Below are 19,575 nucleotides of genomic sequence, written 5' to 3' on the forward strand. Positions count from 1 at the left end.
GTAATTTGCTAAACAAATGTATACATGAGTTTATTAATTTTTTAACTAAGTACAAATGTGTGAATACCCATCTATTTCCCTGTACAGATTAAAAGCCTATCTCCATCAACCATGCCAAGCAGTGAGCTCTCATTGTCCTCGACATGTATTACGACAGTGCAGCATCCTACAAGGCCAAATCCAATGCCAACTGCTCTTTTATAAATTTATAAATAATACTATTAGTGCTAACATGATTAATAAATACATTAGCTATTCAACTAAGGTACACTAGATAATTTATCATTAGAAAGCTGGTAGGTAACACAATCAAAATCGAGTTCAACAAGGGGGAAACTTGATCAAGTTGTCTCCACAGGAGACAAAATGGGAGAGCAATCCAGGATACTATCATAGTGCTTGATGTCTTTGTCATGCTTCAGAAGTCTTTCCTCAGGAAGAGCTTCTCTGAACTCACTGGTGGATTCCTGATTCAGATTATTGTATCTGTGAGGGAGGATATGGAAGGAAAATGCTAAAACAATCTTCATTTATGGTATCAATTTCACTCATTGTTTATCAGGTAATATTTTGCAAGTTAGAGTGCCATCTCTATCCTGGGTTTCTAAGCAGTACATATTGTTACCCTGTTTTTATTTATTTTACTTTCTTAGAATTGTTCAGAACATCATGATGAGAAGTGCCAAACTGGATGCACTTTAATAATAGTAATAATTCATAATTTAAATAGATTATAAAAAGAAACAACAATATCTGGAGTAATACAAAAGATACTCAGTGTTTTGCAAGCATGCTTTACTCAGAAGTTTTAGTCTACTGTAATTCTGATTTTTAAAGGATAATTTCCTCAGAGTCTTTTTTTCCTCCCCTCTGTAAAACCGCGATCAGGTGAATTTTACTTGGTACAAAATGGATAAATAACATTTAACCTTAAAAGACATATTATCTTGGTTTTGGTTGCCTTACTGAAAAGTAAGTAAGGAAGTGAAGTGCCAATTTGAAATTAATTTTTTTTAAAAAATATATAATAAAATGTAAATAACTTGATATAGATAAAATAGGAAGACAAAGAAATTTGTTGACTTTCAAAAACATGTTAATTTGTGGCAAAATTATTTGTTGAGCTCAACCTAATTTTATGACCACTTTTTGACAGCTAAAACCCTTCAGTTTTCAATGGTAAATGATAAGTGAAAATTTAATTTTACAGAAGAGTAAGAACCCATTTTGTAAAAGGACAAGACAAAGTACACAGAAGAGAAACATTTCTAACCATGACTCAGGTCACAGTTAAAAAGCAGAACTGAGAACTAGCTAACTATATAAATGAACACTTGAGCCTCAGGTTACATTGAAGTGATTGAGAAGATGCTACAGTAATCTTTGCTGCTGCAAAGTTAGACTAATAAGTAACAGGAAAGTGTTTTTTTTGTTTGTGTTTTTTTTTTTTTTTTTTTTTTTTTTTTTTTAAAATGAGTTCTAGAAGTACAACGCCCTTGAAAATTTTCTATTATTGTCATTATCAAATCACTACTTTGTCAAGGTTTCTGAAATATTTTCATAGAACTGCAGCCCAGCGTGTAGGAGAGAATGCCACTTGCACATGACCTGGGTTGCTTCCCTCTCTGATCTTAGCCACAAGTATTGCTTATAACACTGACAACAAAGTTAGCTATGATTAAATATTCCAGAATACAGGAGGCAGGCCAACTCAGAAGCCATTTTGGATGTAAAAGGGGAATACAAATGTGAATTCCTTGCATTTTACAGGCAAAGAGTGGGCCTTAAAAATAGGCTCCACAGGTGACATAAAATTACTTTCTGTATGGGGGCTGAGCAATTCCAGTCTGCAGCAGAAAGTTGCATTTATCTCATTATCCAGCAGAGCATCAGAAAATATTTCAGCATCACTCTGTTGATACCACTGCACAAAGCATTAACCAGAAGCATTCTGATGTTTTCTTGCAAGCCCCTCACCTACTGTCCAATGCTAAAGATGCAAGCTCACGGGGGCAATAGCAATGTTTACCACATTTTGGTACAGTGCCAAGTGCTGTAGTTTTAATCTCATGACAACATATTTATGTCCTTTAGGAAAGGAAAGAATTCTCTTCTTTCTTGGAGGTATTTTTATTTTGGTATTAATACATGTAAGGCCTCTTAAATATTTAAAGCCAATTACTTTTTTTTTTTTTTTTTTTTTTTTTTTTTTAAGTCTTATTGTGATTTTTACTGTGATCTCTCTCTCTCTGCCATCAAGGCAGAAAACAACTCTGAATCCTGAACATCACCGTATGATCTATCACTACCATTTCCTTATTACACACTAACATAGAGGTTTCACAAGCATTTCTACCCCTATCTACACATGAAACATCAAGTGTTCATTTCTTCACACATACCTGTGTGCAATGGTCCAGAACCCCAGGGTGTTCACCATCATTAAGAAAGCCAAGAAGAAGAAGAATCTCTCCAATTTACCTTCATGTAGCAAGTGGGGAAACCAGTTGCCTGGCAAAGCAGACATTTGAAATAGAATTAGTTTACCTTGCAGGATAAGATGTGGCTTGTGTGAAAGGCATGAAGATAAGTCTGTATAAGATAGTCACAGTTGTCTTGAACCCTTCTGTACCTATTTATACACAAGTTTTAGAAGTGCTAGAATTAAGGTCTTTATTTACATCTCCCATGCTTTTAACAGGCCCCTTTTCAAAAAAAAAGCATTTTTTAGTGCCTTGGGTGGTACTCCATTACCAAGATGCTACCTGACATTTTACTTTACCTTTTATTGCCTTTAACTGAGAATCTGCAACATGTGCTTGTCTTCCACACATTTGTTTTGCACGAATCACAGACCTTTTGCTTACCAAGGCTTTAGGCAACAGTGTCTGTGACATTCTGGCAGCATAGACTCCTTTCAGCAGAGGATAGTGACATATACATATGCACATACCTATATATACATCCAGAATCTCTCATACCTAAATTCTTGTCAGCTTTCCATGTTGCTCCTTACAAATTCAAGCTCAGGTGATAAATGATTACAATGGAAATCAAGATGCTTAACAGGAAAGCAATCCCCAGTCTGTCTACATCTGAAGACGATCAGTACCTGAAGTACTCTAATCAACTACAGTAAAACAAAACCAAGGTGAAAAAGAAACTACAGTAGATACAGAACATCAGAGAAAGGTGTACACTGCCATAACAACTTATGTTATTTGGTAGTACAAGTTGCCTTTGAAGAAGGAGAGGCTGTCTTCATTAGCAAGTAGTGAAGTACAACAGGAGCAATCGGCTGGAGCTGAAAATCTGATGTCCACACTACACACAGCTTAGAAGGGTTGTATCAAGCTAATTCCTGTTAACAGCTGGAACGCATCCAGCACAGACATTTAGGGAGTTTCGTTTCATCCAGAAGATTTTTTTGTGGTTCAAGACCACAGTGATGCAAATCAATGCACAAACACATCATCAGGAGATTCAAATCAAAAGAACACTCCTGATCTGAACTAACACACTAGCACTGATGCACCCAAAGACTCCCTTCTTCGTTCCCTCAAATTCTGGTACCAAGTCCTTCCTATCTACTTAGAATAGCTATTCACCATTTTAACTAGCTTAAAAGGGAGAGGAAGAAAAATAGCCTTCTATGGCATAGCTGTCCCATAAAAATCAAATAGTCTTAACCAATCTTTGGACCACTAATACCATCTTTAGCTATCCAATGCCATTCTTATCTTGTCAATTTATTCTAATTAGATATGGAGAGAAAAAGCAATCAAAGGATTATGCATACACACATGTACATTCTTCTCTTTTCCTCCACATCTTGGCATTGTAAACACATTTCTTTTCAAAGCAGTTACCTCTAGCTCTCCTGGGATTTACAGGGAACACCTGCCATCAGTGCAGCAGTTTTCTCCCAACTCCTCCGCAGCTTGCTCTGTGCCATGTCACCTTTCTGCCTGTCACAGTGCAGCACCACCTCACCTGCGCGTGCAGTGTCTTTTGTAGCATTATCTCAAAGCCAGTTTTAAAACGTATCATTTAACATTGTCAGTCGACTGAGCTCCTATGTGCTATAACTTCATTTTAGTAGCTTATAAACTTGTACTGTCATAATTCACAATCAGGCAGTTTTTCATTTCACATCACCCAGTGGGCAATAGAGCTCACAGAGAGAGCACGTGTATCTGATGAAAGGGAAAGCATGCATGGGGTTTGGTGCTACAGCTTGTCAAAGCAGAGTTCACACTGTCTGCTAGGTTATTTACATTGGCTAGCCTAACTATATGAGCAGCAGGAGTTTCCTAATGGAATGGAGTTTACAATGGAATCTGAACAGGAAAATATGCAGTTAAAAATAGTTCTGAGCTATATATATTTATATATATATTTAGCAGCTTCTAAGAGGACAGAGTGAAATGGACCTTGGAAACTGTTTTAATACTAGGAAAGGTGCCACACTGAAACATTGAAAGGGAGATTGGTTGCTTTTATCACGGTGAAATGGCAGCCTGGGCGTTAAGAGATCTGGGTTCTGCCCCCGCTTTACCACTGGCCCCTTCCAGGACCTGGGTCAAAGATGATTGATCAATAGGCACTTTCATCAGTGGGTACAGACAAGATAAATTTAATAATTTCCAGGTTTCAACCAAAAGTATTTGGTTCTCCGATCTTTTTCTTTTTAAAGGCTGTTGGTTTTCCACAGAAGAGGGGGCTGACCTGGACTACATTTTCTTCTACTTAGATACATTGCGCAGAGAATCCTCTGCTGGCACGAAGCCTTGGGAGAACAGCCATCCACACTGCAGCTTCAACCAGGTGTTTCAGGCAGTGAAACTACATTTAGGCACCTTACTCCTTGCCCCACTAAAAGCTTCCACAAGCCATCTGCAGACCTTATGGGTCACTGGCTGGGGGTTTGGTTCGTATTTTCAGGATTTTACTCTAAGCCATTAGCATCAAGAACTTATTGGGCCAGTTTGTTTGTTTTTGATGGAATAAGATGTTTTTGACACTATTGTGTTTGAAGATTTCTGAACATTCGCATCCTTCAATCAGCATGCAATATGCTAACAATTCACTTTTCCCCAAAAGACACTGCCTTTGGGTTCTGTCAATCCTTTACTTTTCTATGGAGATTGCCAACAGAAGTGCCAATTACAAGGTTGGTTTGTCACATAGATAATTGCTCACTGGGAATTAAACTTTCTACAACAAGCTCCTGATTTCCATTTTTATTCCAACAATGGAAATGCTCAGTAGCATGAATCACCACAGAATCAGAAGTTTCCTTTAGCCAAGTATTTTAAAGAGCCTTTTGCTGTTGGCTAGAGGTGAATTGGTTATGCATTTCATGGCAAATTTAGAATAAATTAGAAGACTAAGCCTGGGGAGAGCCTAAGTTCCTCAAGCCTGCTACCATACATTGTTAAAATAAAATGCCTGGTAAACTTCCACTGACATTAAGCAGTCCTATCAATTTTATATCAAAAATGCTCAGACAGTACAAGGAAGAATATTATACAACACTGAAAAAAACACCTGATCCTACCAACACAGGCAGAGAAGTAGGTGAAGCAGCGACTGGGACAAACACAAGAGCATTTTCCTATGCTGCTGGTGGTGGATGACAAATACTGACAGTCAGATACTGGTATAAGCCATGAAAAGTTCTGTGGAAATGACCATAGCCCAGTTTTTCCACATATACTAGTACACACAAGGGAACTGTTATGATGATGACACCCTTAAAGTTTTCAAGGGATTCATAATGAAGCCCAAAGTTACATAAGAAAGGGTTCGCTTTCTGAATATCATCATATTTAGCATTGGGAAAAATTGAGAAGACAGCAAAAGAAACATAAGGCAGAGGTTAGCCTGTTATGTACAATTCCCACATTTAACATAATCCCGCAACCTAGACTGTAACTATAGAAAAATGTAATTCAGGTCTTAGAAAATAATTGTATCTCCTTCCATCACTTCAACAAGTTAGCAGGTATATATTTCATGTTTAATCATATCCAAATTAAAGTCTCAGTCTGCCTCTAATCCTTAATAGCTAAATAGGCACCAGTGGACACCACCATCTGGACTGCAAGCAATATCATCACTGGTATTTAGAATCACACAAGGCTCCAAACTGGAAATAGAAAAAAAAACTTTATCTACATACAAATGTGTCTGGGGCAGTTTCCTTCCTCTGACATTCCCCCCCCCCATATTTACATTAATATTTTTAGAGAAAAGTATTTTGAAATGATTGGCATAGCAGGACAGGTTGTGTCTTGCATCTTCTGTTAAAATGTTAGGAGAGGTAAGAGATCCAAAAGAAAGCAGTTTCCCAGCTTGTACTGAAAATATCACTGTCACCCATCATCTGTTTGCACTCGTCAGATTATTTTTTTTTTTAAGTCTTATTTTATCGTATTCACACCATCCTCCATAGATGCGTTAAAAATGATTAATGCAGCTTTGACTGTGACTGATATTTGATCAACTTTGCCAATAAAAACCTAAATAAAATTCTAAACTAGTGACATGAAATAGGATATAAAAAGGTTTAAATAATTTTCTCAACATGCTGTTCTTCAAAATATACACAGGAGGATATTCTTCACTGTATCCTGAATTGCTTCATAGCAATCATGGTTGCATTGCTTAGATATGGGAGAACCAAGAATAGCCTTGGCTCAGGTTCTAGTGAAACAAGAATCTTTGGATGAGGCAAAAGCACCCATAGCCCAAGAGTCACATGCTAAGCCTTGCTAAGTCTTACAAAAAAAAAAAAAAAAAAAAAAAAAAAAAAAAAAAAAAAAAACATTGCATAAACACTCATCTTCTTTCAGGATCATTTTGATCTTTCAGTATAATTAAAACAGTTTAGCTTTTCAGAAAAAAATCAGAATGGTTTTCTTACACCCAGGTTTCATAAATTGTCCAAGTACTGAGTGTTTTAGAAGCTCTTAAAACAGAGCTGGAAAAATAAATGCAAAGAGTAAGAGCTTAATTTATGTCATTTGACCTTATCTGGCTTCAGAGAGCCATTTTATTCTCTGAAGTGGTGACTTTAAGAAGTTTTGTTAAGTAACCATTAGTCTTTATAAATTAAATAATTATTACTTTGCTCATGTTAAGATTTTCACCACAAGCATCAAAGAACACCCCATAAGAAGCACAATGGAAGAGTTTGAAGAAATACAGAACAAGTGAATTTCATAGGAAATGTTTTCTTTCAAACTAGAAGAAAAACAAAACCAAGTCTAAACATCTCTGGTTTTGTTACACTCTACCCAGCTTCAGAAGGCTGATCCCAGGCCTACTTTGACCTATGACTCACCAAGACAAAAAGTCTCTTGGGGTGAGATCTCTTCAGTCTGGAGGATTATAACAAAGTAAGATACAGGAATATTTCCACTATTATCAAGCTGTGAACTGTGGCAGCTTGGAACAGTTTATCTCACTCTAGCAGGTGCAAACCAGGAAAGAGATACCCAGTGAGGTTCTATATATTTTTAGAAAAAAAAAGAGGCCAATAATATGTTTGTTTACATACTAATAGAAGCCTTAGAGGTTACTTTTCCTAACTAGAGGAACAGAGCAATCATGAAACATCTTTCATTATATTTTCCCTGTAACTTTTCATGTTTTGCAGTGGAGTTTCTCTGTTTAGGGGTTTATTCAGTCAACACCTTAATCTGAATACAAACTATTGCTGAATATCTTTGGAAACTCTAAGAGTGACTTTTGCTCAGGATGACAGTGTGATTAGTCCACCTACAGTAGTGGATAGGAATATAGGAGTAGCAGGGCATGTCTGCCAATATATGCCCAAAGGCATAAGTTAAATCTTTCATTTTTCCCCCTATAAGCTAAGTGGAGATCTTTGCCATACAACTTCTTAAAAGTGAGAAGTATTTTAGAAAAAAGAAAAAAAAAAACTTCCCCAGTTTGCTTGAGAATCTTGAGCAAAAAGGGTTAGAACATGGAATTGCATTCTGACAAGTTTATTTGGCCTCACTCAGGATAAAAATTCGAGAGCTCTGGATGTTTCTTCTGGAAAGAAACATTTTCTTTTTGAATAATTATTTTCATATAGACTTACAGGAAAAAAAAAATCAATGATATAGAGTTGGACAAAATCTACCAAATTGTAAACCAAATACAAATGCCAAGTTTCCTCTGGTGCTTTATATAAATATTCTATGAAAGAATAAATGACATACGTTGCACCACATAGTCAAAATGTTTTGATGCAGACATCATGCTTTTTTAAAAAAAATTTTTAATTCTATCAAAAATAAAAATGAAGTGAAATATCAACTTTGGAACAAAATGTTTCAATTTTATCAAAATTAATAGCTTCCTTACTTTTGGGGGAGAGGAAAATAGAGGGGAAAAAAGTTAACACAATCTTTCTCGAAATGTTAATTTTGTTGAACCCTCATTATTCAATGAAAAATTTATTCTACTATGGAAATTCAAGCAGCTCTGCTCTCTGCCATAATGTCTTAGTACTTAATGGTTCTTTGCCTGATTCATTTGGGTAAGCATTCCTGCTTTTTAACCATCTCCAGGTGACGCTTTTGTGCCTGGTATTTAAAGTATTTAATTGAAGTGTGAATTTAAGAACAGGCCCTATTTCAGATATGTAAACAAAGGTATCCTTGTCCTTCAGCTCAAGGACTCAAGTGCATTATTTTTTTAATTTACTTCTGAAACAAGTCTTCTATGTATTGAAAGAAGATTTATCAGCAAGGGAAAAAAAAAGCTTAAACCCTTTGCCTTTCTTCAAAGTCAGCAACCCAGAGAAGTTTCTAGTTCAGGGCTTGCACTAAATACTCTTTAACAGGATGAATCTGAAATAACTCATCTTGAAACATCAATTTATCTGAGAATGGCAGATATTTGTCTGGAGAAGGGTGAAAACAGTGAAACTATCTTGTCACAGATTCTTGTTCTTCCAGTAGCTGGGGAAAAGAGTCCATTTGCTAAAGCAGTAATCATGCTCTTGTGGCCAGAAACTTCCATGTGAGCCTGGCTAACATGATCATACTTGGCCATGAACATAAAAAGATGGATACAAGAACATTTATTTTCTTGTGTTCCAGAGAAGTATAGAGGTTAGAGGTGAGGGCTTCCTGCATGGTGCCACTCATTAATTACTCCACCTACCAAAACTAAGATAACTCATTAAAATTGGATGAATACAGCTGCAAGGCTATTTCCTATCTTAATTCCATCTTAATTGTGAAAGCAAATCAACTTTGGCATCTCCTTTAATTCTGATGTCTAATTCTCCAAATCAATAATCAATGGGATTAGCAAACTGCTCAGGAACACCAGTCATGGGCATGCTCTTACCTTGAGTGCCTGTGTGGGCTGTCTGAACAAAGAAAGCTCCCATAAAGCAGCCAGCTCCATTGAAGAGAGTTAAAAAATGCATGGAAATACCTCGAATTCTTTCTGGCACAAGCCAGAATGATAGCAATGAACCTTTAAAAAGGAAGCAAATACAGTTACAGGTTGTTTTTGCTGTTTTTGTTTTAAGTGATAGTAGAAGATCGATGAGAGGAAAAAAAAATCCAAAGTGGGGACTTCCGACATTTTACCAATAGAACCTACCTGAAGCAGAAGGGCAGTCATGTGTAGGTATGTACACTATTAAAATGGATTATCTAAACTGTTCAAATAAATCTCCATAATAAACCACCCTATATACCACTAATGATATTCACAAGCACATAAGTTTTCACCCATTCACTTTCACCTTTTAAAAACCTGAAGCTTACGAAGACGAAGAAAACCACCATCACAGTCATGAGGGGTAAAGAAAGCAGATGGCATATTTAACTACAGGACCTTACATGCAAGAGCCAATGCAGCAAGGCCACTGGTGAATGCTTCTGAAGTTCAGAGCATGCCTTAACTTGGGTAGTTAATTTGCCTTAGTTAAAGCTGGATAAAAATCCCATACAGAACCCCCACGGGTCACTAGCTACTTTAAGAGCTGTTGTCTTTCTTGTCAGAAGACTAAACCTGAAAAAGCACCAACCTGGGGGGGGGGGGGGTAGCTGTAGCATGCAATAGTAGTATGGATTACTATAGTCCCACCAGTTGTAGTTTGGCTAAACTAGGTTAGAGTAACAGTAAGCATTTCTAACAGCTGTTCTCTTTGAGCAGCTTTCCCTGGTCAAAGCCTCTCACTTCCTTATCTCACACCTTGAGCTCTCAACCACACTAGCTCTCCAAGCCCCAAGCCCCAGTGTCTCCCAATCTGCTTTATTACTCAACTTTGAATGACCTCCAGCCTGAGAAACTTGTTAGCAGAAAAGCCTATTTAGATGCTGAGTTGCCTGAAGCATTACTGAATACAAATGAAACTTGAAAATTACCATCTCCCACCCTTTTAAATTTGGATGTCCAAATGAGAGCATTGGAAACATTAAAAAAATTTTCAAAAGTACCATGGGCAGTGCTTTTTCCTCATTCATAATAGGAACCAAAAGCCTGAGGACAAGAGAAAACAGGTGAGCCTAGGACACCATCTGTAGGAACAACAGTACGGTCTGAAACATTGGACAGTCAGTGTCCTAGCTACTTTAAAAGTCTCTAAGAGCCTAGAAGGTGCTGGGCTGTGCTTTTTCTTTGTTTGTTTCCCTCATTCTCCCCCAAACCAGGGGTGCAAAGCATTCATCTTGACCAAGTTCTGCTTGGTAATTGTATCCTACTTATGTAAATTATCCCTGCTGTTTCAATTGCATGCTCTATTCCTCACTTCTCCCACAGTGCTGCTGTGAACTATTAACCAGCTGCTGCATTTCACCCTGGAGATTATTGCACTTTGTTGGTGGGTGAAGTGATCCCCAATATATCCTTTAACTAACAGAGCACTTTGTTACAAGGCTTCCCATTTCTAACTGCTTTGAGGAATGATGACAGGCAGAAATGTTCTCTCTGGAGAAACCTGCTAACCCTTTGTAGGGCAAGCAGCTACAGTGCACCTGATTGCTTGAATACTGGCAGTGCACCACAGCTGCTGTGGCCAGCAGGACAGCTCCACATCACCAACCTCATGCACTGTGGTAGCAAATGCCTGCTGCAGTGTTCCACCAGACAGACAACACTCCCTCAACCCCCTCTTTTTTAAGCACTAAGCTTCAGGAAAGTAATTTCCTTCTTCAAAACAAGCTATGGTTGCAAATTCAAGCTGTGTTATCTTAAATTCTAACACTGTGCAGGAGAAGAGTTCTATTATCATTTTATTTATTTCTTTATAACAGAACTTCAGCATTAGCAAAACATTAAAATACTGGTATTATGTATTCTTAAAGATACACATGCTACTCAAGGCAGGTGATTATGCAAACCTCCTATCAACAAGATAATGAAATAAATCATATAAACACAATTGTAAGTATCAGAGCTCAAATGTAGATAAAGAGTTCAATATGTCAAATCTAGCTCCTCTAACTAAGCACTTCAAAACCAAGATACTTCCTCACTTCCTTCTAATTACGGGTGCGAACATTTCTGTCTTCAACTTGGATCATGTACTTCCAGGCCAAGTAAATTATTATGATAATTGAATTTGACCTTCTGCATAATACAGCAGTAAAATGTCAGGAAAGGTGAAACAACTATTTCAGTGTCTAGGCTGTCATTAACATTGATGCAGATTCAGTGAATGGTTCCTCAACAGCAATTCAGTTCAAACTGAAGTAGAAAACTAGAGCTCAGTTTAGTTGCAGGAATACAGACGCCCACTGCTACCCAAAATGCTCTAGTGTGCCTCAGCCATCTGCATGGTGCTGCCCCATAAGATGCAGAACGTATTGCAGAACCGTGCTCTACTCTAGCAGCAGCTGGAGGCCAAGGTAGTAACATCAGGAACCTGCTTGCCCCATGTGCACATCTTTGATGCTCCATCATAAAAGGTGCCAGACATCTACCTGTGGGCAAATTAATGTAGGCCTGCATCTCCACTGACCACAGTACTACTACAGAAGTAGCAAATTTCAGGTACCTACCTTTATTTTTTTTTTTCCATGCAAATCTCAAACTCAGACTTAGCCACAGTGTTCTTGAATCACACCTATAACTGCAGCATTTCATAAGATGCTTAGTCTTTATTTTAACAGGGAATGCACTACTTTGCTTCCTACCACACTCTAATGATCATCTTTAAAAAACAAACAAACAACAACAAAAACACAGTATCAAGCCTCTTCTAAAGGCTAACGTCATCTTCCAGTCATTGAACTTTTGTTCTGTCCCATTGTGCTAGATAAGAGCCTTATTCTAACAGAAATTTTATTTTCATGCAGAAGCATGAGAAGACTGTAAGCAAGCCACCTCCTACCTTTTGTTGTTGTTAAGCTAAACAGTGGTCACTTTTTTTTTTTTTTAAACTCAGCCTGTAACCTAGAAACCACATAACCTGTCAAGAAACCTGTCTCTGTTAAGTACTTCAGAGCTATCTGATGAAGAGGCATTATTGAAAAGTGTTGAGTATTTAAAACTAGGGAAATTACCCTTTTAGTGGCAGACCATGACCTGCTCTAAGTAGTCTTACAGTATAATAATGAAGCTAAGATTTTTTTAAGAGCAGAAAATAGATTTGAATATTTCTGTGGTTGTACTGGAACAACAGACACAACCTGTAAAATTAAATGCTTATGGAAATCAGCTAGTTCATAACTTTACCTGTGTCTATTTAAATGAATGTTGATTAGATTAAAAAAAGAGATCAGTATTACAAAAGTAACCTCTGGATGGTAGAACACTGGTAAAGACTGTGTGCTCCTTAGGAAACAAATCTCTGGAATGCCAGTGCAGTTTTGGAAAGATAAGTTATAGAAGGAAAAGAAGGTTCATATTTGTAATCAGGAGTATGTCTACATAGTCTATGGATGGTAAGTGAGAGATAAGCTGTGCCTGTGCTCTGCGAAACAGGAATGTTTATCTCTAGCTCCATTACATAAACTAAGACATCATGCTCTGTGTAGGCATCTTTACATGACTCCTGACTGTAGCACAAACACAAGTCCTGCATCTACCTACAATATTCCTCAAGTCCACGTCAATTGAATTGTGGTACCCACCTGCATATGCTCTATGTTAATGAAAAACTGTAATTTTATTAGCTGGGTTCTCAAATGAAAAGGGTTAAGCTAAATTACTTCACCTTGCTTTGGCTGTGGCCTGAAAGGGCTCAAAGACTATAACCACAGCTCAATTGTCACACATGTGTTTGTTCAGTCTCAGGAAAATCAGTTACAAAATAGTTGAGAACAGACAAGATGAAGAGACCTCAGGAGCTCATTTGAATCATCCCACTGCCTGACCAGCTTCCACTTCAAGTTCCAGATCCCACCACTCTCATCATCCCCTTCTGCCCCCCCGCCCCCAGTGGTGGATTACATCTGGCTGGTCTGCTACAGAACCTTCCAGTTAATTTGGAACAACATTGCTCACTCTGCATTACATCCAGCAAGACAAACCATGTTACTTCAAGCAGGTAGAGCATAGATCTGCTCATTAAGCCTGTGGAATAGAGTCAGGGATAAAAATATTACATGATAGTCTAATTACTTTTAAGAATTGATATCATTCTTTGAGAACCAGGACACACTGGCTATAACCTATTAATTTTTACTTACAGGAAGGTGTTACCAAGGCTTCTGCCACTCCGAGTAAGACATACTGAGGAGTTAAGTGGAAGCAAGGCATGGAGGAGACCAGGAGAATCTCCTCAGAAAGGGTCTGTTCCACCTGAGGGAAATGCTTTCGGTGTATTTCAGAGAAACCAGCAACCATCACAGAAAGTGCAGCAGATAACTGACCTACAACTGGGTAAAGAGCACAGAGAGTATTCACTAAGTTTACAGTTACAGGATTACCACATATTTACAGTGAGTCAGAGACCCAGTGCATGCAAAAGTAGTGTAAGATATTTTTTTTATGTTGTTGGTTTTGTTTTAATTCTCTGCACAAAGAAACAGATTAGAAAGTATGTCCTACATCTGCAAGCTTAATTCTAAATCTATGATAAAAGGACAGCAGCTCAGCACACAAAGAATGTAGTGATGCAGAACAAACATGAGAGGAAAAACCTCTCTGAAGAACAAACTCAAAAAGAAGATTTCATAACTGTAATTTTTAAAGACTATGTGAGTTAAGAAGAGAAGAGAGCAAGAAGGGAAGGCAGTTTTTCCAGATATCACAAAGGATTGGGTACCAAAAGCAGAGGGAAATTCTCCAGTTCAAGCAGCTGTAAAATTCTGAAATATACATATACACTGTATGCTTTATCCCTTTGTTTTCTGTACAAAAAATAGTAGTCCAGTCACTTAAGCTACTAGAGTTGCACGCCATTGTAGGTGGGAGAGAAAAAGTTAATCACTGCAGACCACATATCAGGAGATCAAGTGTTCCTACATTTTTCCCTTTCCCTCCACTAGAGTTCTGACCTGTGTTTGAAAGTGTTAATGCATTTGATGGGCTGTTTAACATCTTAGGATCAGCTGCATTACTAGAAGAGAGAATCTTCTGCTTTTTAAGTGCTTGCACCTAAGACATTAGTTGCCTCTTTTCTTCAGTTGTGCTGAAGTATCAGCGCATGATCCAAAATACCGTGTTCAATATATTACTGTACATGCAAATCATGGAGTGATACCAGCTGCCTTAGTGGTAAGGCATAAGCACCACACAAGCACAGGAACAAAGGACAGGGAAAAAAGCTGCATGTGTAGCCTCAGTGCAAGACAAAACTTCCAATAAGCTACCAAAAGGATCTAGAATTGCTTTAACCTGAAACATTTAACCTTCTAATGTTTTGATCTCCCATTGATTTTGAATAACTTTGCAATTCCTCAGCCCTTAAAAGCTATGATATAAGTACAGACATGAGGATTTGTTTTCTTTTGACAACTTTGGCTCAAATACCCAGACCACATATTGTTTCCCTCTTAAGAGGACTCATCTCACTTCATGACTGGTAACAGTTACACTTATTAGCTCTGACATTGACAATCAAAAGTTTTGTTTCATTTTATATTTATATTATGTACTGAAGTCTGACTCTTTGGGCATTAGGACAGAAGGGGCAGAAAATTCAAGGCTAAGGCTCCTTAGCTATATGCCACCTTGGTGTGGGTACCATCAGCCTGGAAAATATATCAGCTACATTTGTGTTATCAGAAAGCCTGCTGGAATTGGAACTTTGTACGTTTCCCTCCTTTTGTCATTTCTAGACAATGGAGCCCACAGTTCCCATGTCAGAAGTTATGTGCTTCTCACTTGGTACTAATAAATCTCTCCATGCTCCCACAATTTTTGTTGTTTTTTTGGTTGTTTTTGTTTTTAAAATGTCTAGCTACAGTTTCAGTAAGAATGATCTACTCCCTTAACTCTCCATGTAATCACAAAAGCATCAACATTGGCTGTAGGGAAGCAATGAAAGGCCTGGCTATAGGAAGAGCAAAGCTGCAGCAGTCCAGTATCCTGTGGTCTTGAGCTACCAAACATGTCCTCCTTAGTGAACAAATTGACTGTAACTGATGGACAGCTATCCAGCAAAGACACGATCCATTCTCTGCTGAATCTTCTGTACTGCTGGTTAAATCAAGCAGCATAATAATCTAAAAAGTGGAAAAGCCCTAAATTTTCCAAAAACTAATTTTTCATGTCCAAGTACTCAATATATTTGCAACACAATCTAAATTCACTTTAAGATTTTTCATATTTGTTGTATCATACCAAATTTACAAATAAACCAGCAATTTCAGAGAAAGTAACATAGATTGCAGTTTTCACATGGATCTTATTACAGAGCAATCAGATAGTTCAACATTGTCTTATGGCTCATCCTTGAATAATTTCCTGAAACTTTCAGTATGTTAAGAATATAAGTCTTCAAACTTCCCTCTATTTCAAAGCTTGCATTAAAGTGTAGTTGTAAACTGGCTTAACACCAACATCCTATTTATAATTTCTTTTTTTTTTTTTTTTTCTCCTGAAAATAATTGTGAACCTAATTAACTGTTGGCAAAAATACTGGCACTTAGAGGTCTACCATATTTGCAGTTGCAGTCATATGCTTGGATATCTGAAGGCATTGCCTGTACTCATGGGTATATTTTATGCCTCAGGTAATTTATCACCTCTAACAGGAGGGTATTTTAATAAATGAAGCTATTAAGGATAAACCACTGCATATATTCTACTTCTGTTTAACATAACAGGATACAACATTAATAGTAACTTGAAGTTTCCTTGGTTTTAAGAAAAAACTATAATCTGAATGTGCTTTTTGTGGTTTAATGCAGATGTTATTTTAAAAACTAGGGTAATTGCAACCTGCTGCGTTATATGCATCTGGTTTATATAAAACTTAATAACACTCTTAATTAGGCTAATTTAGTCAGATTAATACCTGTGTGTGTCAGTACTCACTGTGCTGCTTGCCATGGGGCACAGAATTAATAGTAGCACACTGAGAAAATAGTCGTTTATAAATATTTTTGTCTGAGTTTTATAATGCAGGCCAGATGATAAAACATGTAGGAAGTTTAATGAGTATCTCCAAAAAAGAATAGTTTTAAACAAATGTAGAATGGAAGCTGCTTTTCTAGTACAATTAGATGTAGCTGATATCAGTAGGTAAATGTTTAGGATCCCTCCAGATCCCAGAACATCGGAGGTCTGGGGTCAGGGACAGGGCAATGGAAAGACAGTAATGTCAAAGGAAAGAAGCCCGACTTTGTAGGGCACCACCCATATTAAAGCCATCATTGCTTCTAGGCTATGAATTTCTGTGAGATGAGCTCCAATCCACAAGTCTGAGCTTACATGATTACTGATGAAAATGTTGGAACTAATAAAAGAGAAGACTTCACACTATTTCTATGAGAAAAAGATAACACTTCAGCTCTGGAGATCCCCCTCTGCTTCACGTTATGGAAGTGAAGCATGCAAGATGTGTTTAAGTTAAGTTTCAGTTTAATAATTTTGTTTATTAAAATCCTGGACACCTAGACAAGTATTCCATATTGGATATTCAAATTAAAATTATAGTGCTAGAGAAGCACTTCCATTTCAGATGTTGAGCCTGCTCACTGAGAACAGCAGCCCAGTGATACACATTGGTTTGTTTTAGACAACTGTCTGTATGTTTACTATTGCTTGCCAGTTCTAAAAACACATATTGCAGACAGAACTAGACAAAAGTCGTCCCCCCCCCCCCCCCCCACACACACACACACACTTTGGATTCAGCTAAAGAGTCTGGAATGAACTATAGCGGTGACAACAGTTTCTTTCTTAAAAGCTGCACTCCTAATATAAAGTCAGCATAAAATATGCAAAGATAGCCTCTTTGTGTAGCTTAATTAATCAAATTCACCATTTTAAGGAACAGTACCTTTCTTAAGATATCAGAGAGCTACTAACTGAAAGAACCCCTTCCCCATCAAAAATAAAAAACACACCACCTTCTGAAGAAAATAAACTTTCCAAAGTTAAAGGCTATGTAAACACGTAGAAGATAACCAAGTTGAAGTCCCAAGTTAAAATGGTTAGTACTGTTTTTCTCACCAGCTCCTCAAGATGACTTCTAACTATCTTCAAGTGTTTGTTTCAATGCCTTGTATTGGTCAGAAGAGTATTTATCACCTTCCTAAACAAGAGTTATGCATTTTTTCCTTAATATATATATTTTTTTAATAGGACTGTTTACTAAAATTTCTTTGAAACATTCATCCCAAAGCCATCCCCAAACAAGTCTAGCTTAATATCTATAATTTGAAATAATTGTATAAGATCATTATCACCTAACAAAGTTTCTCTTCCAAGAAACAATGCATATAAAAACTGTGTAAACACATGGGTTTTCTAACGTACCAATATAAATTGTAGGAGAACGTCCACTTCCCTTGGAACTGAAGAGACATGAGTTAATGCATTCCAAAATAGGAACAAGAATCAGTAGTGGCACGATGCTTATTACATTCATTGCTGCAATTGGCAAGACAAATCCACTGAAGTTCAAGTTGGAATTCATGGTTTGAAGATAATATCCTGACGGAATCTGTATTATGGAATACAAACCAACTTCATTAGTATACCAGTTACCTTTCATGGATAGGATTGTTATGTTTTGAAACTTCTCTAACCCTTTTCCTTCTGAAAAAGTCAGAAAATCAATTACCTATCGACCAAATGGAACAACCATTCACGATAAAAAGACTTTCAAATGGTAATATTCTCATTCTCTGCTAGGATTTAACATTTTTAACTTATTTCCTTTACTCCTCGCTTAAAAAAAAAAAAATAAAAAAAATCTAAGCATCAGCCCGTCAGTTCATATTAGCTCTAACTAGGAATGATCAAATAAGCTATCAGTTAACACACTAAATAATTCTGCTCAGTGCTTTAAACACTCTGTGAAGAAGTCACTAACAGAACAGAATTCCCTTTTCATTTGAGAATAACAGGATACAAAGATGTTTTGAATTTCTAATTGTGTGCTCTAGGTCAGAGAAATTTTTAGATGCTCTTGCCAGCACATGGCTTTAAAATCTACATGGATTTGGCCACAGTCTTAGAAGCAGCTTAGTGTGACTGACAGCCATAGCAGGTATACAAAGGGCTTCATTTTACCTCTGGAACTTAAAACCAGAAACCAATCATCAGAAGATGAGCAACCCACCAATGGCAATCATCTATGAAGTTATGTAGACTTGTGAGACCCTCTCTCATTCCAAGAGCGAATAGCTCTTCCTGCTTGTGTGAGCCTACAGATCTGTTGAGTTTATTTATACATGTATAAAAGCCCACATTTGGTTCTACCAACCAATTTTTCTGCTTGTGTTTGAGGAAGCTTGAAATTTCAATGCTTAATTCACCATGTGAAACACACAGTTACAACCCACTCCATTTCACAGACCAATGGGAAAAAGAGGTAACTTGAGCAATTCAGTCTTGACAGAGCTGGATGTAGAACTGATTTCTGTATTCTCATTTCTGCTTTCAGTACACTATAGATTTCTGCAGTATCCTGCATGGCATTTCAGCATGACTGGCAATGACAAATACAGTTAGAATATTATTTATAGCTGTCTGAAAATTCAAGTATAGTTTATAATGCAGTTCATCAAGGGTTACCCATCAACAGCTATATTCAACCCTGGTCACTGGAAGTCTGTTCAGTGACAAAGAATTACTCAAGTGCTAGCTCTTAATAAAAATATTTTCACTTATATTTCACCTCTAGAAAGAAATATAAATTGTAAAAAGGATGAATAAATGGCAACAGAACTGTGAAAAATCAGAACCAAGTCAAATTTTGCTGATTCCTCATTTCCATTTCCTATTGCAAATCAGAATTGACTTATTAATAGGAATTAAATTATCATCAATGTGAATCACAGGCAATGAAATCTGTTAACTTAATAATATGTAGAAAATATTAATCTTTATGAAAAAAACATTGATCAATTGCCTAGTTTAAGAAAGAGCCTTAGACGTAACAGAAATTCTGCTGAAAGTACTCTTTCAGTAGTGCAA

General features: G+C 37.1%; 1 protein-coding gene across 1 annotated transcript in view; it reads right to left on the reverse strand.

The window, feature by feature from the left end:
* Positions 1-341: 341 nt before the first annotated feature.
* The window catches only part of SLC15A5 (solute carrier family 15 member 5), a 29,999-nt gene continuing 10,765 nt past the window's right edge, over positions 342-19,575 (reverse strand). The window contains exons 5-9 of the mRNA XM_032184982.1: positions 17,911-18,097; positions 13,671-13,859; positions 9,373-9,504; positions 2,403-2,511; positions 342-486 (exon numbers count right to left, since the gene is read on the reverse strand). Of these exons, the coding sequence (XP_032040873.1) occupies positions 342-486; positions 2,403-2,511; positions 9,373-9,504; positions 13,671-13,859; positions 17,911-18,097 (762 nt within the window). The remainder of the gene's footprint in view (positions 487-2,402; positions 2,512-9,372; positions 9,505-13,670; positions 13,860-17,910; positions 18,098-19,575) is intronic.

This window comes from Aythya fuligula, chromosome 1 (assembly GCF_009819795.1).
Source record: "Aythya fuligula isolate bAytFul2 chromosome 1, bAytFul2.pri, whole genome shotgun sequence".
In the NCBI taxonomy this organism is placed as follows: domain Eukaryota; kingdom Metazoa; phylum Chordata; class Aves; order Anseriformes; family Anatidae; genus Aythya; species Aythya fuligula.